General features: G+C 45.2%; 1 protein-coding gene across 2 annotated transcripts in view; it reads right to left on the reverse strand.

Annotated features, from left to right (window-relative positions):
- Positions 1-327: 327 nt before the first annotated feature.
- ACSL6 (acyl-CoA synthetase long chain family member 6) overlaps positions 328-22,535 on the reverse strand; it is a gene marked incomplete at both ends in the record, with an annotated part of 52,617 nt that continues 30,409 nt past the window's right edge. Inside the window, 11 exons of one of the 2 annotated variants that reach the window (XM_079772354.1) lie at positions 328-465; positions 6,507-6,578; positions 7,522-7,623; positions 9,656-9,799; positions 12,579-12,695; positions 13,423-13,511; positions 15,992-16,064; positions 17,049-17,144; positions 19,873-20,007; positions 20,363-20,497; positions 22,031-22,108. In XM_079772354.1, the coding sequence (XP_079628480.1) occupies positions 328-465; positions 6,507-6,578; positions 7,522-7,623; positions 9,656-9,799; positions 12,579-12,695; positions 13,423-13,511; positions 15,992-16,064; positions 17,049-17,144; positions 19,873-20,007; positions 20,363-20,497; positions 22,031-22,108 (1,179 nt within the window). Of the gene's footprint in view, positions 466-6,506; positions 6,579-7,521; positions 7,624-9,655; positions 9,800-12,578; positions 12,696-13,422; positions 13,512-15,991; positions 16,065-17,048; positions 17,145-19,872; positions 20,008-20,362; positions 20,498-22,030; positions 22,109-22,165; positions 22,244-22,535 lie in introns of both variants that reach the window. The other variant, XM_079772353.1, reaches the window with a different exon arrangement.

Consider the following 22,535-nt stretch of genomic DNA (forward strand, 5'->3'; position numbering starts at 1 on the left):
TTTTTTTCTTTATGTTTAATAGGAGTGCTATGAACATTGAGAATATATTTCTTTTAGTGGTACATAGTTCTTGAGAAAAGTCTTGATTTTTACATTGCCATATGCAATATTTTTAGCAGCTTGCTACAATATCATTTTAATAAAAATAAAGTGTACTCGGTGATGATAGAGAAAATATTGTTAAAGACCTCTTGGGGCAGGAAAAGGCTCAGTCATAAAGTCACGTGCTTATTCATTTTCAGCTGCATCATTCTGACTCATTACTTTCATGAATAACTATAATATTGCTACACAGTCCATTGTACTGAGCAGAACTTGCCTTGAACTTCACATGGAGGTTGAGTAAAGCGCTTGTATTTGTGTTTTGAAGTACTCTCTCAGCTCAGGTCTCTTAGCCTTTAGTGTTGGCGTCAGCAAGCCATTTTGAACTGAGAACATGTCAGAATGGATGTGAATGGCTTTTACCTAAAAACCAAAGGCAGAATACATCTTTATCAGGAATATAACACAGCATTTATAGCATACATGACAAAAGTAAACAGGCACATGGGAATAGCTATATCAATAAAAAATACTATGCCTTTTTAAAACTCAAAACTATGTTAATAACATGTCAGCCTATTTGACATGCCTGAAAGCTGCCTTCTTTTCTTTCTTACTCCTTCATTTAGCCAGTCAACAGAAATGAATTGGTTGCTTACTCTGAGCCAGGCATTGAGGACACAAAGAGTAACCATGGGTACCCCTGCCCTCAGGGAGTGCAGTCACACCCAGTACAGCAGACACACTGGGCAGTCATGGGTCGATCTCCTTTATTCCTTCCTTGAATATGAGCCATGCCCACAGCTGTAGCAGCTACCTTGTGACCATTAGGTGATGAGCCAACACACTAAGAATGGAGAGTAGGAAGACAGGCAGAGCCTAGGTCTTTGAGGACCTGTACCTACCTTGGATGGCCTATCTTTGGGCTTCTTATGTGAGAAAAAAACACACACAGAAATGCATCCTATGTGTTTAAGACACTGTCGGGTTTTCTGTTAGAGTTGAATGTATTTCTGATAGAGCACCCAACCCAGCTTGGGCAGGATTCATTGAAAAAAGATGCTGAGTTGAACTCTGAAGGATAAATAGGCTTTAGCCAGATGAAGATAGCAAGGGGTAGGGGGAGTGGTTGCTGCCATATGGTCTGAGTAGAAGGAGGGTACTCTAGGCCAGTGGTTGGCAAACCACAGCTCGAGAGCCACATGTGGCTCTTTGGCCCCTTGAGCGTGGCTCTTCCACAAAATACCACGGCCTGGGCGAGTCTATTTTGAAGAAGTGGCGTTAGAAGAAGTTTAAGTTTTAAAAATTTGGCCCTCAAAAGAAATTTCAATCGTTGTACTGTTGATATTGGGCTCTGTTGACTAATGAGTGTGCCGACCACTGTGCTAGGCAGAGGAAGCATGTGCCAAAACACACCTGGGACATGGCAAGTGTAGGCTGAAGCACATACTAGTAGTGCAAATGAAGGAGAGAGAGAGGGCTGGAGAGGTAGACCGAATTATAAAAGACTAATATGCCAAGGTAGGGAGTTTGGAAATAATAATCCTATATAATAAAAGAGTAATACGCTAATTAGACCGGATGTCTTTCGAGACAAAGCCTGGGCTGTGAGGGAAACCCTGGTCCCAGGTGCCAGAGGGAAGCCAGTGCCGGCAGCCGGGGGAAGAAAGGCCAACTCTTCTGGCATGAATTTCATGCATCGGGCCTCTAGTACTCTAAATAATTTTTAAGCTAAACAGCGAGAGACAGAACCAGAATGGCTCTTTCGATTGATTAACCTGCTACGAATGGATTGAAATGAGGTAAAAGTTGAAGTTGGAAGACCAGCCAAGAAGCAAGATTGCTGGTGATTTGGGCCACGAGTTTGCTGTGGAGACAGAAATAGATTTCAGGGGTAGAAAGGACAGGTCTTAGAATTGGTTTGGGTAAGTGGTAAAGAAGAAGAGATGATGATGGTTCTAGGTTTCTGCTTGGGCAGAAAAACTGGAGGAGCAGAAAGATTCTTTGGAGGTGGGAAGATCAGGTATTCACGTAAAGCAAGACTACTTGCTTCTGAGACACCAAGTAGTCTTTGGACATTGGCCATGTAAGTATTAGCATGAAGGACAGAACTGCAGCCTAGACTTGAGACAGGGAGGAGTGAAGAAGAAAGGAACTGGAATGTGGGTTACAAAAGCCAGGAAAACAAGAGAGAGAGAGGTCACTGCTTCAGGTGCTACTGTCCTGTGAGAACTGTTAATAAAATCAATGGGCACAATTAGGAAATGTTACTTCAAAAATCAATGTATATACCACCTTATCCCCATTAGGATGGCCATCATAAAAAAAAACGGAGAATAAAAAGTGTAGGTGAAGAGACAGACAAATTGGAACCCTTGTGCATTGTTAGTGGAAATGTAAAATGGCGCAGCCACTATGGAAGCCAGTATGGCAGTTCCTCAAATTTTTAAAAATAGAATTACCTTATGACCCAAGTAATTCCACTTCTGTGTATTTCCCAGGAGTGGAATTGAAAGCAGGGTTTCCAAAAGACAATTGTATGGCCATGTTCACAGCAGCATTATTCACAACTAGTAGCCCTGTGCACAAATCCGTGTGCCAGTAGCTCACCAGTAGCTCGCTGCCGCCCTCCGGTAGCTCTCTGCCTGCTGCCCCGCCCTCCTGTAGCTCCCCCCGCCCCCCTCTCCCCCGTTTCCCTGCTCCCCCTCATAGCTTGCTGCCCTACCCCCTCCTGTAGCTCTCCGCTGCCCGCTTGTAGCTCGCTGCCCCACCCTCCTGCTGATCCATGATCAGGTCGTTACCCGTTCGGTTGTTACACTTCACGGAGTAACGGCCATTTGCTTGTTACATCTTCATTATATAGGATAGCTAAAATGTGGAAGCAACCCAAATGTCCATCAGTGGATGAATGGATAAGCAAAATGTGGAACATTATTCACTTTAAAAAGGAAGGAAATTCTGACATACAACACAGATGAACCTTGAGAACATTATGCTAAGTGAAATAAGCAAGTGGCAAAAAGACAAATACAAATATATGAAGTACTTAGAGTAATCAAAGTCATAGAGACAGAAAGTAAAATGGTGGTTGCCAGGAGCTGGGAGGGGTGGTGGAATTGGGAGTTATTACTTAATGACACTATAGAGTTTCAGTTTTACAAGATGAAAAGAATTACTGAGATGGATGGTGGTGATGTTTGTACAATATTACAAGTGTGCCTAACACCACTCAACTGTATACATAAAAACAGCTAAGATGATAAATTTTTTATGTGTATTTTACCATAAAAAGAGGAAAAGAATCAATGTATGCAAATAGTTGAAAAAATTCAATATGTCACCGATAGTTTTCAAAATCTCTGATGCTAACAGTTTAGTGCCCTGGCAGGCAGGTATTTTGAGATGGCAAAGAATTCTTTGCTGAGAAAACTCTCCCTTACATTCACTGATTTTTCAGATAAAAAACTCAATATATGTCCTGGCGAATGTTGCTCAGTGGTTAGAGTGTCAGCCCACGCACCGAAAGGTCGTGGGTTTGATTCCCGGTCAAGGGCACATACCTGCGTTGCAGGTTTGATCTCCGGCTCTGGCTGGGGTTCATGGGGGAGGCAACCAATCAATGTGTCTCTCACATTGATGTTTCTCTCTCTCTTTCTCTCTCTCTCCTTCCCCCTTCATCCCTCCCTTCTTTCTCTAAAAAAGCAATGGAAAAAATATACTTGTTTGAGGATTTAAAAAAAAAGTACTGTACATTTAAATATTGTGTTGGAATAAAATATCTGAAAAGTGTCAATTTATGCTAACTCATTAAAGCACAGCACTTTTCATAATTTATAATGAAATACTTTTAATATACAATATTGCTTATAGATAATGAACACAGAGTGAATAATTTAGGACAGAGAATAGAGTAGAAAAATATTTAAATTAAATAGGAAAATGCTAAATTCATTTCTAATTTAAAGGCACTTTCATTAGGTAAGTATTCATTTCAATGATAGGAAATACAATAAAATATTTTTCATAAGAGCTTCCCAGTCAGAATTTGAAAAATCTATTAAGTGTAGAAGTTTACTTTGTGTTGCCTATCCAAACTAATAAAGCATATAAAAGTCAAGAAAAATGGTTAAACCTGAGTTAAGTATGCTCAAATACTTCCCCAAGTACCTACATTAAAAAATTATTGATAGTTATTTTAAATACTTCCTACCTACTCATTAAAATATATCTTACAAAGATCTCCATAAATTAATAATCGTTGGCTTAGTTCCAGGAACTGTCTGTTTCTGGAAATTAAAGTACATTAATATTTTATCTAATTCAAAGTTTAATTCATATCAATCCTGTCCAGTAATTCTGAACTCTTAAAGTTTTTATTGAATGATTTAAGCCTTGGACTTGGATACCTATCTGTGTGTATGTAAATTTTTTTTGTGTTAAGCCTTAATTGATCATTCATATTTTCGGGAAAGGGACAGAACAGGCTGACGATGGAATATGGGTTAACTCAATTTCTGTTGAACTCTGTAACAACAGTGGACCCTCCTCTGGCATGAGGCCTGGTGTTTGCTCTCCTGTGGTCAGCTGAGGGCACACACTGGCTGTGGTGGGGAGGATGCCACAGACCAACAAAGAGGTGACAGACTTGGCAATAAAACTTGGGCCTCTCAGGTGCCACATGACTTCTCTGTATTTGACGTTACCATGGTGAAGGCAGATTAGGAGAGCAGTAACTCTGCTTAAGGCTTATGGAAAGTCAAGAACATGTCTCCTCTCAATGAAAGCTCTAACTTGCACAATGGTTAACACTGGAAACACAGCCAAAGGTACCTTTTTAGCATAAGCTTAAGAGTTGGTAGTCTTTTCCAGGAAGAGGATTCTAGATGTTATGATTCCCCACATGCCCTGGGGTAGGTCATACATCCCAAACCCAGAAGGGGGCGTGCAAGGCCTTAGGAGTCACAGGAACTAATCAGTTTAGTAATCCTGTCCCAGTCCTCCTGCGTCCCCAGTGCCCTCAGAGCCAGCCCTTGAGGCCAGCACATAGGCCCGGACCAGACAGGCCTCCGACCACCAGTCAGTGACTCCTGCTCGATCTGGTCAACAGCTGCCTTATGGAAGGGCAATAAAGTCAGTTCTACCAAATTTAGAAATTTAAATAATTATTATGCCAGAACTGACCTTTCATTCAGAAATATAAATATAACTTGCTGAGTATCTCAGATTCTGTAATTTTTATTTTTATAATTTTATGAAGATTTATTCATCCAGGTCTTATTTGCCCTAAAACATGTTGTTAGATGAGAGTAATGCAATGTTTCTCAAGTTAGGTTAATGTAAAGATCTATTTAAAAAAACAACAACAACTATTCTCAGACCCTATAACTGTGTTTAGATTCCCTTAGTTTGAAACTTAAAAAAAAAAAATTAGTCTTAAATTGGGAAATGTTTTTTAATTGCAAGTAATTGCTCCAAGAGTTTTATATTTAAAACTGGTTTTAAAAATATTTTTACATTATCATCAAAAGGAGCATATAAAATTTAAAAATCTCATAAGCCTTGCAGATCCCTAATACTACACTGGGCTAGTACTGACACTGCCTGGGAGCATGCCAATCACCACCTTGTATGTGGCAAATAAGTACCGGGCATGCCCAAAGGAGTGACAGGCTAAGGGACCACTCGATTTTTTAAAATTGAATTCATTAGGGTGACATTAGTTAGTAAAATTATATAGGTTCCAGGTGTACCCTATTGGAGAAACAAAGTTTTATGAAAAACAATTATGTTAATTACATACTAGGAAACATTAAAAATCAGTATATTAATATTTTTCTGCTTGATAAATTTTTCTTTTTGGATTTCTAACTAAAGAGGGTGTATAAATGGTATATGTAAGTAGGACCAAGTATGCTTATGAACTCAGTTAAAGTAAGAACCCCAACCTAGCAAAGACAAAAGGTCTTAGAGGACTACTGTGTCCTCGCCTAATATATTCTTTGTTTCTTCCTCTTTGTAGAGGGCATGCTGGGCTAATAGATCATTGGCCCAAGGAACACAGTTTTTCCGATGTCCTAGCAAGAAAGCTTGCCTGTGGTAGTGAAGAAGAGTGTCCCCATAAAAGTAAAAATAACACAGAGCTCTGGTCTGGGCAGTTGCAGGCATCTTGGAGACAGATCATGTACACATGATCCGGTGGTGAAGGCCAGGGTAATATTTCAGCTTTATGGACATTTGTGATTACGAGCACAACGAGCAGTCTCACTCGATATATGACCTATTTTAGTTTGGACGCAGGCTGCTGCAGTCAGGATGGAACAGGCCTTCAGGGGTCTGTTGGTGCTAAGCCTGCCTGCAGGCCACAGCATGGAGGGTACGGAATCCAGGTCAGGGTCACTGTGGGCTAGTTTAATTTTCATCACTGTGTGAAGGGCTGAAACAAGTATGGGGAAGGTTACAGTTACCTGTTCAAAAGAATGGAGTCCACTTTCTTTTCCTAACCTCACCATATCTTCCAAAATGGCTTTCTTCAGCTCCTGAAGTGAATCATACAGGTAAAATTACAGTATCAAAACACATTTCATACCAACACGCTCTCCCTCCCACACCTCCAGCCGGGGCTGACTCTCCCTGGGAGCATGCCAACACCACCTCTCATCTGGCAAGTAAGTACCAGGCATGCCCAAAGGAGTGACAGGCTAAGGGACCACTTGATTTTTTTCTAAATGAATTTATTGGGGTGACATTGGTTAATAAATTATATAGGTTTCAGGTGTACAATTCTATAATACATCATCTGTATATTGTATTATGTGCTCAGCACCCCAAGTCAACATGATGCTTTTAAGTGGCCCTCTGGTCAGCCCGGTGAGTCCCAGGGGCCCCGTAACCCCCAGAAGATCCCAGGGCCTAGTGGAATCGACAGGGCCTGTGGTTGCTGCTGAGCAATGGACCTTGTGACTGGAGGGGCTGAGGCTGAGACGGAGCACAGAGATCCTCTTCCAGAGGTCCCTCCATGTACACGGGGTTTCTGTAAGGTGTGAGTGGCTAATGCTCTAAGCAGGAAGAACTGTGTTACTTTTTCAATTCCATGACTGTCTCTCTAAGCCCAGTAGATACATAAACCACCTCACACTTGGAGAGAGCTTGGCCAGGAGGCAGGCCTATGTCACATCTGACACTGCTGTTAACCAGCTGTGTGGCCGTGGGCAAGCCGCCATCCTCTGTGGGCTCTCCTGCACGCTGCGAAACAAGAGGCCTGGACAAGCTTCCTGTGATGTCTTCTGGCTCGAAAATTCAATAGTTTTATCAAACTTTCTAAGAAGAAATGTGAGCCTGGTTTAGAATTCCCACCATGTATAAAGTTAGAAATTTCCCTACGTGTTCGAATTTCGCCAGTCCGCTGTTTTCCTGTTCTCTCATAATGCAGTATCAAAAAAGGTCCAGCAACCTTTTAGGAAACAGCCCCACTGTACAGACCTTATTTACACAGAGCTCTGCGTATGTCCCTTCAATTCCTCTCTTCTGTGCCCAGATGGGCATGACTTCAGGGTCAGGCACAACAATGCCCACCAAAAAGGCCTGCAATCCCACCAAAGAAAAGCAAGTCATGACAAAAGCACTTTTTTCCCTAGTCACCATATTTATTTTGATTTTTTCTAAAAACATTATAACATTTTTGAAATAGATACAAAATTAAAGATACTAGTACAAGATATACCAATCACCAAAATAAAACAATCTCCAAAATTGACAAAAGCTTTTTATAATCACAAAAGCCTTTATATTACTTTTAAACATTTATTAAAGTATACTTGACATATAATATTATATTAATGAAAAAAGTTTTTAAAGTGGTCATCTGTAGTCCAACAGTAAAAATAAGTATATGGCTATGTTATGAAACGTTTCCACCAATATATCACAGATTCTTGACTATTTATTTTCTGATATTTACCTAACTTTGTAAAAAAAATTAATAAAGAATAAACCTAAGGAGATTAAGCATCAATAAAATTAGACCTACATGTACCTTTATTTCTCAAGCTAAACTCAAATGAGTACATCTTTAGGATGGTAAACAACTCTATGAACCAAAATATGTTTCTCAGGATTTCCTGACATTTTTAAATTGTTTAATTAATATGGCCTTTCATTTCATTAATATGGTTCATTAAATTATTAAAATAATTTCATATTTAATTATAGCAATCCAATTAATGCAAAGACTATATTCATAGTGATCTTTCTGACTTTAAATCTAAATGATGTTGAAAACAGCCCTAGCTGGTTTGGCTCAGTGGATAGAGAGCATCAGCCTGCAGACTGAAAGGTCCTGGGTTCGATTCCAGTCAAGGGCACATGCACGGGTTGCGGGCTCAAGCCCCATTAGGGGGCATGTAGGCGGCAGCAGATCAATGATTCTCTCTCGTCATTGATGTTTCTATATCTCTCTCTCTCCCTTCCTCTCTGAAATCAATAAAAATATATTTAAATGATGTTGAAAACAGAATAATAATAAATCCTCTCCAAATAATTTAATCCTAAACCACATTAATTAACATATTAGCTTAATATATTAGGCTATATCATCATCAGTGCCATTGTTGCAATATTATACCTATTAATCTGTAAAGTTAATTTGCATATTTCAAAATCAAAACAGTAGAAATTGTGAAATTTACTTCAACTTATTTCAAAATTCCTCTTGGAAATAGGTAGAACATTAGTTAAAAGTAGTGGATACAAGCCCTGGCCAGGTAGCTCAGTTGGTTGCCAGTCAGGGGACATGCAAGAAGCAACCAGTGAGTGCAAGGATGGGTGGAACAACAACTTGTTGTTTCTCTCTCTCTCAAATAAATAAATAAATAAATAAATAAATAAATAAATAAATGCAGTGGGTATAGCCCTAGCCAGTTTTCTCAATGATTAGAGCACTGGCCCCCCCAACTGTTGGGTCTCGGGTTCAATTCCTCTCAAGGGCACATGCCTGGGTTGCGGGCTCCATCCCCAGGAGGGGGTGTGCAGGAGGCAGCTGATCAATGATTCTCTCTCTCTCTCTCTCCCTTCCTCTCTGAAACCAAGAAAAATATATTTAAAAAGAAAAATATCCTCGGATGAGGATTAACAACAGCAACAACAAAAAAAGTAGTGGGTACAGCACAGGGAATATAGTCAATATTGTAATAACTATGTATGGTGACAGATGGGTACTAGGCTTACTAGGGTAATCACGTTGCAAGTTATGCAAATATCAAATTACTGGGCTGTACACCTGAAACTAATATAATACTGTACGTCAGCTGTAATTGAAAAATAAAAAAAATTTAAAAACACACACACATGAAGTTAAAAGTAGTGGGAGTGTCCGTTACTATAACTTCAAGCTACTTATCACCTAGTTGCAATTTATCAAACCCTAAATAATTAAGATTTCTTATTTAACAAGGAATTTTCTCTCATAATCTAATATGTAGATGAATACGGTGTCTGATTAGAAATTAATGTTTACTACTTAATAAAATACCAAATACTTACGAAATCATTCTGAGCTAACTCTAGGTTTTTCAGCAGGCCCAGCACCTGTGGGAGGGCTGGAGCGCAGGGGACTCACCTGTAAACTGTCCCCATGGACATAGGTTTGTGCCACAGGCTCACTCCGGGTATAGATGTTCTCAATCTTCTCAGGCGCAACATATTCTCCCTGAGCAAGTTTAAATATGTGCTTCTTCCGATCAATAATTTTAAGAGTTCCCGCCTGTGGAGTTGGACAAACAGCTTCATAAAAAGATGGCATCCTCTGAGCCTCAACCCATCACTCCGTAGTGCCATAGTCCTTCCCTCCTGTCCTGCCCCACCCTGCAGACTCCACCCGGATCTGCTCCTCTGTGACTTCTCTGCTCTTGACAGCCACCGTGCACACAGATTGATGGCTCAAGCTCCGCCCTGAATGAACTCAGCATTTACCCCCACCAGGGCTTCCCTATCGCCCAGGCCCTTGCTCCAGCTGTCCCTTTTCTCATGGCATCTTCAGATTTCCCCCCTTAAGTCATGCTTAGGACTCTAGCCCCAGCTACTGCCCCAACCCCAAAGAGTGCCTCTCCACCCCCAGCACACAGCCCCCAGTGAGTCCCTCCTGACCAGCCGGATGGCCAGGGCCTCTGCAGCGGGCAGGCCACCCTTGGGCAGTGAGTGCCTGTGCTCCTGGTCTCCAGGACCGCCCTTACCTCCCTGCCTCCCCTCAACCTTTTTTGAGTTCCCTAAGTGGGTCTCTCTCCTTTGGCTCAACCTTGAATGCTGCCCATTCCTCACCACCACTGACATGCCCCTTGAGATTAACCACCTTTTATCTCTTCACTGGCCACTCCCCCGTCTGTCTAAGCTGCCAGCCAGACCTGTCAACGAGTGCCAGACCCAGAACTTAACTCTCCTCAGGACTCTCCTCAGAAACAAGGGTGGTTGCATATGCAACAGGCCCCCAAAGGAAGCTCCTCACTGCCCTCCTCACGCCTGTCCCAGCCCCCAAGCCCTAACACTGGAGATGGCCTTGCCATTTGCCTCTCCTGGGACTTCCAGCAGTCAGGCTCATCCACCCTCGCTCACAAACCTCTCTCCATCAAACCACTTCCTGACCGGCCAGCCCTTTGCACACACTCCATTCAGGCCCCATTTGTCCGAGCCACCAGAACCAGAGCGATCTCTCCAGAAGAGAAAAACAAGGAGGCCCTGCTTTCCTCAAAACCCAGGCTGGACAACACACACTTTCCCTACACTGGCTTCTTTGGTATTCATGGTACTCTAGGCACTGGGTGTCATCACCTCCATTGCATAGATAAGGAAAGGGAGGATCAGAGAGGTTACTTAACTTCTTCAAAGCCACACAGCTAGGAGGTAGGGGAACCAGGATTTTAAGCAGGTCTTTCTGGGTCAGAAACATATACCTTTTCCTTGTATCTAATACTATTTCAAAACACTACTTTAAAAAATTTTAACTCCCACAGACTGCCAGCCTGTTGTCTTGGGTTTTGAGTTCAAGCAAAACACTAGGTACTTTACATGAATTAATTTACGTGCTTCTCACAACACCCTGCAGGGTAGGTGGTTTCATCCAAGTTATGGGGCATCAGTGGCAGAGCCAAGGCTTTGTGAGGCTTTAAGCTTTTTCCAACTTTGAGGATCCTCTTTAAGAAAAATAATATAAAATGAAGTACAGAACCTTGGAAGGGGCCTATGCAAGTGAAGGGACCTGAAGCCTAAGCTTTCTTAGTTGATGGGACAATCTACCCTCCGTCAGTGTCCAGGGCGCCGCTGCCTTCTCCCGTCTGCCTCTTCCACACCTGTGGGCCCTCAATTAGAACTGATTGCTTCACTCCACTAGTGTCTCTCCACTCAGCACGTGCTATTACTCCTGCCCCGACTGTCCTTCCCAGTCTCTCCTCTCACTTAGGGCATATTCCGAGACTCAGACCCAGCAGGCCTGTGTCCTCCTCTGCCTTTCCCCAGGTGAGCGTGGCCCTCAGTTCATGCAACTGCTCTGAGCACTGTCTAAAGATTGGACACTGTCTAAAGACCTGTCCCTCCCCTGAGCAGAGTCCCTGGCCCAGGGCACACATCAAGGATACATCCTCAACTGCTGCAGGATTGAGCGTTTCTCAAAGGGAAGCACACAGACCCAAGCAGGGGCAAACAGCTCGCCAGCCCTGGAGAGAGCTCAACACCACTCACATGACCAATAAACTCAGCATCTCAGAACGCCCACCAGAACCTTAGAGAGACTCCTTGGGCGGGCTGCGTCAGGCAAGGGCTCTCGGTTTCAGCAACAGAGCCCTTTTCTGCTCATAGCTTTCATCTAAGCATCTCCTATGTGCCAGGCTTTGTGCTAATTGCTTTACATGTATAATCTCACTTATTCCTCACAATAATGCGCAGGTAAGCAATGGTGTTATCCCCATTTTATAAATGACAGAATGAGGCACAATAGCTGATTTGGGCTGCAAGTTGGGGGCCACAGCCAAAGAGTTTCCCGTAGCCTCACACTCTTATTCTGCAAGTGAGTCCCACAGTCCCAGAGAGGGATGAGGCTTTGCTCAGGGTCATGAGAGCCACTGCTGACAGAGCCACAGGAACGTAGCTGTTTTCGGGCCCAGCGTCAAGCTTTTCCTCCTGCTCAGGGCCACCTCTCAGCTGGGGCCAGCGTCCAGGCTCTCACCGCTGCCTTTCTCAGGCCTCCCAGAACTATGAACTCCTGCTCCTTGTACTCCACCTCCCAGACTCCACAGCACTGCAGGTCTTTCTGGAAACCATGAAGGGTAGGCACATTCCAGCTGTGCCCTCCCACAAAGATCCCTATCTCCTGCCTCAGGAGGGTGGAGGAGAAAGCGTTGGGGGCGAGGTACAGACAAACCCCTTAATCCCTGGAGGTGTTACTGAATGACTAGCAGTCAAGCAGGACATGGAGAAGACCCCTGCCTCAGAGCGCATCAGATTTACACCCACCACCCAAGTGCTTGGAGCTCCAGGCTTCCCAACACACGCACCGGCAGCCACTGCCCGATGTCTCCTGTGTGGAGCCAGCCGTCGCTGTCCAGGGCCTCCTTTGTCTTGTCTGGATCTTTCAAGTAACCTTTGAACACATTTGGTCCTCTCACACATATCTGCAGGGACAAACACCGGTTTCTCTCAGCCCACAGCGTAAGGATTCCTGATGTGAGGCTGTCAGGGGGCAAGTGTAGAAGGCTGTACGCTATCCCCCAGGAAATCCACTGTGCCGACGGCAGTGATGACAACAGAGGACAGCGACAGCCACCAGCTGTCGGAGCTGTATTCTGCTTTCGCTCAAGCAGTATCCTCTCCATCTTTCCTCTCTGCCCTGGCCACCCCAGGCCTCCCTCCACCATCTCTTCTTCCTTGGGAACCCCCTGGCCTTCGGCAGGTTCTGCTTTGTAACACTGGATGGGGTCACATCAGATGCTGATGGCTGGCTGATTCCACCAGAGAGGCTCAGCCCCTGCCTCACCAGGCAGCCAGTCAGCTTCTACCCACTCGCATGGGATGAATGAATGAGTATCTACCCCACCTGGCCTGTCTGCAAATGGTTATGTTTCTGCTGGGACAGATCCACAGCAGCAGGCCATGCTACTTAGGGAGAAAATAGGTGTTTTTTTTAAAGTTTGAAAATTACAAATCTTGGGTTAGACCTGCCCTGCCGTAGCCTTGTTTTATAAACAGAAGAGGGAGGAAATACTGAATTCAGTTGAGTCAAATTAAGCAGTAACTTAAAGTGACTTTACACAGAGGGTAAAAGAAAAATAATTCCATTTTTTCCCTTCACTCATTACATGCAGCCTCCACAGGCACGAATGGCTAAATGCTGAAGTTTACCTCTCCCTCTCCTTTGCTGGTCCAGTAGTTCAGTTCCATGACGTCGATGAGCTTGATATGATTGCAGGGCAGAGGCGCCCCCACGTGCCCTAGAACACCAGAACAATGTGGCCTTGGTCAGTGCCCAGGTCCATTTCAGCACTGAAGACGCTCCATGCCATGTAAACCCCCCAAGTGGTCAAAGTAGGGAATTATGGACGAAAAGCAAAGCACATTTAGACAGGCATGTGTCATAGGCAAGCGCTGACAATAAAACAAAGTTCTGGAGAAGGGAGAGGCCAGCCTTTGCGGGCCTTTGTTTTACATCTGATTCTTAAAGAGCTGGACAGGCACATCAGCCTGGCACCAACCTGCAGAGTCTGTGGGGCTCGCACCCACACCAACCACACGGTCAGGATTTTTTTACAATCGTGCCCCTATTGAGAGACGTTCCCCTTTGTCAGATCACAAGGCTTGGTTTGGGGTTCATAAAATAAGGTCATCGTTGCTTTTCCTCCAGTCACCAGACTGTTGACCAATGTGCCCAGGAATCATCTAGAAATCTTGTTAAACTGCAGATTCCGATTCAGTGGGTCTGGGATGAACCCTGAGATTCTGCGTGTCATACAGGCACGCGGGGGATGATGCTTCGGGTCCCCACACTACACTGAGTAACAGAGGAACGGAAACCAGGGCGAGGTAACTCGACCCTAAAAAACAGCTTCTAATTTTCTTGATCTTATACATTCCAGCCACAAAATTACACTGCTGTCATTTTCTAGTAATTTGGGTGTGTGTGGTTGTTACAGAATTCACTTTAATAAGGTGCTGGCCAAGGTCCTGAAGGGACAGTGAGTGACAGAGCCATGGAGATAAAAAGTGAGGTGGTGACACTGTTTTCTCTTTTAAAGGAGAGGTTGGAAAATCTTCCACGATTCGTATAAAGACATCTGTCTTCTCATACTCAATAGCCTTTGCAAGTTTTTATGGTAAGGATGAATAAAAAAGGCAAAACTCAAAAGTCTCACGTAAGAAAATGTAGAGAATGGCATAGAGGGAAGTAAGTATCCAAAAGGAAGGGCATATGTGAGAGTGACCGGCAAATATGATGGCAACAATAAGAAAAAAGTTAGTGAACCAGGACCCCAGAAGACAGTCCTTGTAGATTTTTCCCGTGGTAGAAAGATCAAAGGATGTATACACCAAAGGCTTTATTCAGCTAGAATTTAAAAGATAAAACGCAGGGAAAAAATGCTTCTGTACTCGACTTGGCCAAATCGGATTTTGATTTAGACTCCACCTATCATGTTTCTGCTGACTACCTCAAGGTGCCCTAAAAACAGGATTTCATTACTGGGCATATTTCTTGTGCATGCACATCATCCCAAGTTTTTCTAGTTTGCAGTTGAGCAAACTAAAGCATGAGAGTGGAAGCACAGAGGAAGGTGGTGGTCTAAAGGATTCTTTTGCTGGATGGTTTTTAGTCTTCCAGCATCTGGTCTAAATTTGTGATGGACAATACAGGGACTACCTGCTGCTTCCTCCTTACCCTGAAAGATGAGTCTCTTCAGAATGAGGCAGTGGATGGGATCTGCTCCTTCCTGAGGCCGCCACTGCCTTCTAGACACTAATGTCATAGAAGACTGTAGTTCCCAAGGGCCTTGGAAATGGCCCTTTAAGAAATAGTGCTCTGGCCATTAGGAAGTTGCCTCTCCAATTCATAATTGTAATCTTTCAATAAGGGCACGATTGTAAAAAATCCTGATTGTAATCATATCCAATTCATAGCCTGCTTCCTTCATTCTACGCCCAGCCAGCGTGGCTCAGTGGTAGAGCATCGACCTATGAACCAGGAGATCATGGTTCAATTCCAGATCAGGGCACATGCCCTGGCTGTGGGCGCGATCCCCAGTATAGGGCGTGCAGGAGGCAGCCAATCAGTGATTCTCTCTCATCACTGATGTTCCTATCTCTCTCTCCCTCTCCCTTCCTCTCTGAAATCACTAAAAATAAATTAAAAATAAAATAAAATAAAACCACTACAAGTGCCTGGCTGATGTGGGTTCAGTTGTTGAGCATCGACCTATGAACCAGGAGGTCACAGCTTGATTCCTGGTGAATCCCCAATAGGGGGTGTGCAGGAGGCAGCCGATTAATGATTCTCTCTTATCATTGATGTTTCTATCTGTCCCTCTCTGAAATCAATAAAAAAATATTTTTTAAAAAATAAAAAATGACTATAAGCAAGCCTGTGTGGTATTCAGAATCTATGAAATATAGTATACTGACATAATCATTTTTCCTGAGCTATGTTTTGGGATCTATCACTCCTTTATTTTTTAAAATACAACTTCTATTTATCTATAAAAGAAATGGAAAAATGCAAAGTAAGAAAATACAAAAATATGTAACAAAGAGAACAACATACCCATAATGGTACAACCTAGACATAACCACCATTCGTGTCTTTCTTCTATTTCTGCTTTTTTCTGATGTACCCTTGTAAATTTACTTTCCATGAGAAAATTTTGTAGCTGTTTTAACTCAGCAGTGCCTGGTGAACCATCCCCACATCTCCTGTCCATCCTACCTGAGGTCCAGTCCCCGGGTGTGGTGAAGGTACATCCAGCTGTGCACTCAGTTTGGCCGTAACCTTCATAAACCTTCAAGCAAAACATGGAAACCACACTGTAGGTACACAGCCTCTTGCAGCCGGCTGGCTGCCCGCCTCAGCCAACTAAGCTCCCACCCTGACACCTGCTGCTCCATGCTGGGCGTGGTGGGAGGGAGGTGCTCTAGAGGCAGGTAAATCCAGGTGAAGCTGAACACAGATAACAGGTGTGGCTACTTGGCTTGGAAGAAGTGCTACTTTTACCACACTTAGTTGATAAGCTTAAGTGGTTTGGGGTAAAGATTTCTGACCTATTTTCAACTACTGACTCTATTTTTTATTTGGATAATATGTATTAAAGGCAAGTACTTTAAAATCTACTGTATGGTTTATTTTGCCTCTGTAAGACATTCTCCTCCAGAGCCTCATGTGTTTGCAGGAATAAACCACGTGGGAGAGTCTGCTCTTAGAAGTAAGTGGTCAGGCCATGTTGGGGTAGAAGAGGCCAGTGGCTTTGAAAGTATAAAAAGTGAAGCATGTACATCGATGAAATAGATGTGCCTACTTTACTTAAAACTCTTCAGTCACAGCCATGTTACTATACCCAGCATATGTAAAAACTTAATAAATTTTAATCAAATGGGTCAATGAAGGAATGGAATTTTTAGTGATGACAAAACCTATTGAGTCAAATGACAAAACACAAATGGACTTTCAGCATCCCCTCCCCTGTGCTCCTTTTCTGGGTTGGGCGATATTTTACAGGCTGAAGAATGCAGAGATGCTGTTACAGGCGTTCTACAGACTCCCCAGCACACTGCTGCTCCACATACAGTTTATCAGCCCCCTTTTCCCAGACTGGACGCACCTGGGCTTTCCAGTATGTCAAAAGGTCATACTGGCTTTCAGTGGCACTGGGATGTTTTCATCCTCAGAGGAATTGAGTTTTTATCCCACTAAAATCTTGCCTCTAGGGTCTTTCCCTGTCCTTACACACATCTTATTGCCCCCCGGGAAGGCCACGTGAAGGTAATACCTGGCACCCCAAAGCTGCCCGAAGGAATCCCAGGACTGTTGGTGACGCGGGGGCTGCTCCAGTCACAATCATCCGCACACACCCACCGAGGCTGGCCTGTGGGCGAGAAGAATCTGCCAAAGTTTGTGCCTCAGCCAAGGTCAACATTCAATAATTGGACCCTACTTGTACCCTGGGGTAGGGATCAGAGAGAAGGACTCAACATGAACTGAGGAAGTCTGTTCTTCAAAATGAACCCAATCAGCTGTACAATATGGCCAACTCTATTACGTATTTTGAGATAAGTGCCATTAATCTATGTGGCATTTTATCATTTTGGTTCTACTTTCCTTAAAATACACAGCTATTCCCTTACTCTCCCATCATTTGCCACCATCCAAAAACAATTACTTAGGACAATTCCTTTCCACTTCCACATTAACGGCCTAGCCTTTTTTCATTTATAAATCAATACTGCTCTATTTACTATTCAGTGGACAAAGAGGTCTTTAAATATGTTTATGGAAGTTGAGCCAAGAGAGTTTAAATATTAATTTTCATAGCTAAAAATATAGTAAGGAAAATTGAGCAATGATACTAATTAACTACACATTCCTTGGATAATGCAGGACTTGGAAACTTTAGTGGGGATCCAGAGATGAGCAATTCATGATCAGCTGATTTGGGAGAAGCTAAAGGGACAGGACAGAGGAAAAGCAAAGGAAGATTCTTGGGCTCAGCCAGAATGGCTCAGTGATTGGGTGTCGACCTATGAACCAGGAGGTCACAGTTCAATTCCAGGTCAGGGCACATACCCAGGTTGCAGGCTCAATCCCCAGTGTGGGGCATGCAAGAGGCAGCCAATCAATGATTCTCTCTTATCACTGATGTTTCTATCTATTTCTCCCGCTCTGAAATTAATAAAAAATATTTTTTTTAAAGGAAGATTCTTGGCTATCCAAGAACCTAATGCTGCTGGAAAGCTACCATGGCCAGAGCTACAAAAAGGACCAAGAGAACCTTCAGGCCCCAGGAGCTCTTTGGTGGACCTGACCACCAAGGCAAAGCTGCCCCAATACCTATGGAAGTCAAGGGACCTACTTTCTAGGAGTCCTTCCTGCTGTTTGCCTTTTGACCAATAAAACACATCTCCAAATAACAAAACTGAGTCCTTTAAGATTTCAACAGTAGCTTAAGCTTTGATTTCATGACCAAATGAGTTATTATTTTACTAGAGCAGTGATGGCGAATGTATGACACGCGTGTCAGCACTGACACGCGTAGCCATTTCTGATGACACGCGGCCGCATGCCGAGGATGAAACATTTGCTGCTCCTGAGGATGAAACATTTGCAACTAGAGTCTTGGAGTTAGTTTTTTCCTCAAAGTGACACACTACCAGAGTTATGCTCAGTTTTTGGCGAAGTTTGACACACCAAGCTCAAAAGGTTGCCCATCACTGTACTAGAGGCCCGGTGCATGAAATTCGTGCACAGGGTGTGTGTGTGTCCTCAGCCCAGCCTGCACCCTCTCCAACCCAGGACCCCTTGAGGGATGTCCGACTGCCCGTTTAGGCACGATCCCGGCAGTCGGACATCCCTCTCACAATCCAGGACTGCTGGCTCCCAACTGCTCGCTTGCCTGCTTTCCTGATTGCCCCTAACCGCTTCTGCCTGCCAGCGTGATCACCCCCTAACCACTCCCCTGCCAGCCTGATTGATGCCTAACTGCTCTCCTGCCAGCCTGTTTGCCCCAAACTGCCCTCCCCTGCAGGCCTGGTCATCCCTAACTGCCCTCCCCTGCAGGCCTGGTCCCCCCCAACTGCTCTCCCCTACAGGCCTGGGTCCCCACCAATTGTCCTTCCCAGCAGGCCCAGTTGCCCCAACTTCCCTCCTCTGCCGGCCTGGTCACCCCTAACTGCCCTCCCCTGCAGGCTTGATTGCACCCAACTGCCCTCCCTTGCAGGCCTTGTCCCTCCCAACTGCCCTCCCTTGCTGGCCATCTTGTGGCAGCCATCTTGTGTCCATATGGGGGCAGCCATCTTTGACCACATGGGGGCAGCCATCTTGTGTGTTGGAGTGATGGTCAATTTGCATATTACTTTTTTATTAGATAGGAGATAGAGGCCTGGTGCATGGGTGGGGGCCAGCTGGTTTGCCCTGAAGGGTGTCCCAGATCAGGGTGGGAGTTCCCTTGGGGCGTGGGGTCTGTGGTGGTTTGCAGGCTGGCCATGCCCCCTGGCGACCCAAGCGGAGGCCCTGGTATCTGGGATTTATTTATCCTTTATAATTGAAACTTTGTAGCCTAGAGCAGAGCCAAGCCTCCTGCTTGCTCCGTGGCTGCAGCCATTTTTGTTGGAATTTATTTATCTTCTATAATTGAAACTTTGTAGCCTTGAGCGGAGGCCAAGGCAGGCCAGGGCTGCGGAAGCTTGGCTTCCTCCATCGCCGGGGGCAACTCAAGCCTCCTGCTCTCTCCAGCTCCGAGGCTGCCACCATTTTTGTTGGGATTTATTTATCTTCTATAATTGAAACTTTGTAGCCTTGAGTGGAGTTCAGGGCCGGCCAGGGTGTGCAGAAAGCTTGGCTTCCTCCATTGCTGGGGAAATCCAAGCCTCCTGCTTGCTCCATGGCCATAGCCATCTTGGTTGGGTTAATTTGCATACTTGCTCCTGATTGGCTGGTGGCCATGGCTTGTGGGTGTAGCGGAGGTATGGCCAATTTGCATATTACTCTTTTATTAGATAGGATAAGATTATAGGCCACTGGGATGAACTTCTCTAATTCTTCTGTAAAGTCACCCATTAGACACTTGCATGTCTAGAATCACTTGTTCATTCTCTTACCTGAATCTTATTAAAGAAGAGTTCATCCCAGATACTATCATTCCTGATGATTCCGCTCCGGACTTCAGCATGTTTACGCTTTGCTGCAAACTCCAGGAGCCAGCGCTTCAGTGGTGTGTTTGCCTGGCTGAAGATCTGAGGAGCACAAGTTGGAAACAGCTGCTGGGCCTGTCCCACCTCTAGACACCTCCCCCAGGAAGAAGGTCCAGACTAGCCAACAGAGAAGCCGCACTCCATTGGGCCCCTATAAGAGGTCACTGAATGTATGAAATCCAGCCCAAGGTCAATGCTACCGAGGTGTGAGCATATTGCGGGGCTAGTAATTCCTGAAAATAGGAAGGAAACAGGTGAGGGTCAGGGAATACAAGAGAACAGGCCATTTCCAGGACCTGGAGGTGGAAGCTTGGAAAGCCTGCCTGGGCCTTCAGACCCCATCCACATAGGCATATATCTACCCCTCAGACTGGCCAGAGACTCCATGTGGGCTCACCTTGTCGTACATCCGGTTCAGCAGTCGTGGGACCACAGGGAAGATGGTGGGGCGTAGAGCCTTCATGTCATCCGAGAGGAGACGGATGTCTCCCTGGAAGAAGCCGACGCGCCCTCCGTGGCAGTAGACAACAGACTGGAAGGGGAGGACAGGAAGGGAGGAGTCCCTCAGGGCGGGCACTCCTGGCTGCACTACAGAGCCATCCACAGTTCTGCCCTACATGGAGGGCGCCCATGACCCCCTACCCCAGCTCTGGCTGCTGCCATGAGACACTGAATACCATCTGAGGTGACACCTTCCCTCCCTCACCTCTCCACCTTCCCACATGGTCCCGCTCAGGCACGGGGAGAAGCAGCAGGAGACAGGTTGGAGCCTTTGGGAGATATCAGAGCAGCGGATTCCACTGTGCCTGCCCCTCCTGCTCACTCCCAAACCCTGGGCGGAGCTTCCCAGGGGACTCAGGTCTCTGAGTTGCACTACACCCTGTGGCTGGGTCTGCATCAGGTCTCAGAGAGCCAGTAGTTTCCCTGGGACACCTCAGCGACTCTGGAAGGGTGATCATTGTCCGTGAGAACTGGACATGCTGCTGATGTTGGCGGGGAGGCCAAGGGGGAGCCTGCTGGTTGCTAGTGGGACTAGCAGTGTGCCAGTGGCCTAATATATGCTCCTTTAAAAAAAATATTTTTATTGATTTCAGTGAGGAAGGGAGAGGGAGAGAGAGATAGAAACATCAATGATGAGAGAGAATCATTGATCGGCTGCCCCGAGCACACCCCCTACTGGGAATCGAGCCCATAACCCAGGCATGTGCCCTTGGAATTGAACCCAGACCCTTCAGGCCACAGGCCAATGCTCTATCCACTGAGCCAAACCAGATAGGGCTATGTTCCTTTCTTTAATGCTCATAGCAAACCTATAAGGGAGACAATATTTTATATTGCCATTTTATAGGCGAAAAATGCAAAGCTGAGAGAGGTAAAGGGACCTGCCCAGTCACAAAACTAGTTCACGGTACTGCTGGCATTCTAATCTAGGTCTGGAAAGCTGAAAAACATGCCCTGATATGCCATATCTCCCCCAAGGCAAGACGGGAGAGGCTTAGAAGACAATTTATTCACAGGATGGCCCCTGGAGTGACACACGTGGGAGAATTCTTTGTGGACCCGCACCCCACCAATACCTCTACCCCCACAAGGCCTGTCTCAGGGCCAATCGTAACGCCAGTCCCATCTACAGCCTGAGGGGTCATGACAGTTTGATGGCCCACCTTTACTGCCTTGTTTTCTTTTTTAAGGGTTCCTGAGTAATGGGAGTTATAGAATATACGTGTTTTGGCCATAAACGGAGCCATACTGCATCGAGCTGCAGTGATAAAGCACTTCTGCAAAGAACTGCAATGCTCTCTGAGCAATGCCATCAGCTGGGGCCGCCTCTCTCAGCCCCAGTGTGTCCACAGGTAAGACGGGGCAGACCTGGGGTCTTCCCTGGAGCAATGCTCCCAGGAGGGACAGGTGAGGTGGCCAAGATCCTCTGACCCCTGTGACCCCTGTGGTAACTTCTGAGAATAGGGCTGGTGAGGTCTACTTCCTGGCACCAGTGACAAGTGACACCCTGCTAGGGTTCTGGGTTCTGGGTATGGATTGTGCCTCCCTAAAGCCAGGGCCTTACCTGCACCATTCGCTCAAACATGTGTGCTAAAGGCAAATAGGAAATGTGCACATCCGCACAAGTGGGAGCCCACTGACTCTGTAAGAAAACAGAAGGAGCCCAGGCAAGGCCCGGTCAGTCAGGTGGGCGTCTTACCTGGATCACTCTCTCAAACATGTGAGCCAGAGGCAGGAAGGAGATGAGCACATCGTCCTGTCTCGGAAAGATCACTTTCTGCAGGTGATGGGCATGGGAGACAGAAAGGAAAGAAACACTGACAGGAAGACAACAAGAGAGTCATAAAACAATAAAGAGAAAATGGTCCTGGAGGGGGAGGGCAGTGGGGAGGTGGGGGGCACAGAGAAAGGTGAGACGAGAGAGGAAAAAAATGAGAGAGGAGAGGGAGAGAGAGAGAAAAAAGGCGAAGAAAAAAGAGAGGAAGAAAGGAGAGAGAGAGAGAGAGAGAGAGAGAGAGAGAGAGAGAGAGAGAAGGTGAAGAAGAGAAAGAGAGAGAGAGACAGGGACA

Source organism: Cnephaeus nilssonii (genome assembly GCF_951640355.1).
Source record: "Cnephaeus nilssonii genome assembly, chromosome: 5".
Classification (NCBI taxonomy): Eukaryota; Metazoa; Chordata; class Mammalia; order Chiroptera; family Vespertilionidae; genus Cnephaeus; species Cnephaeus nilssonii.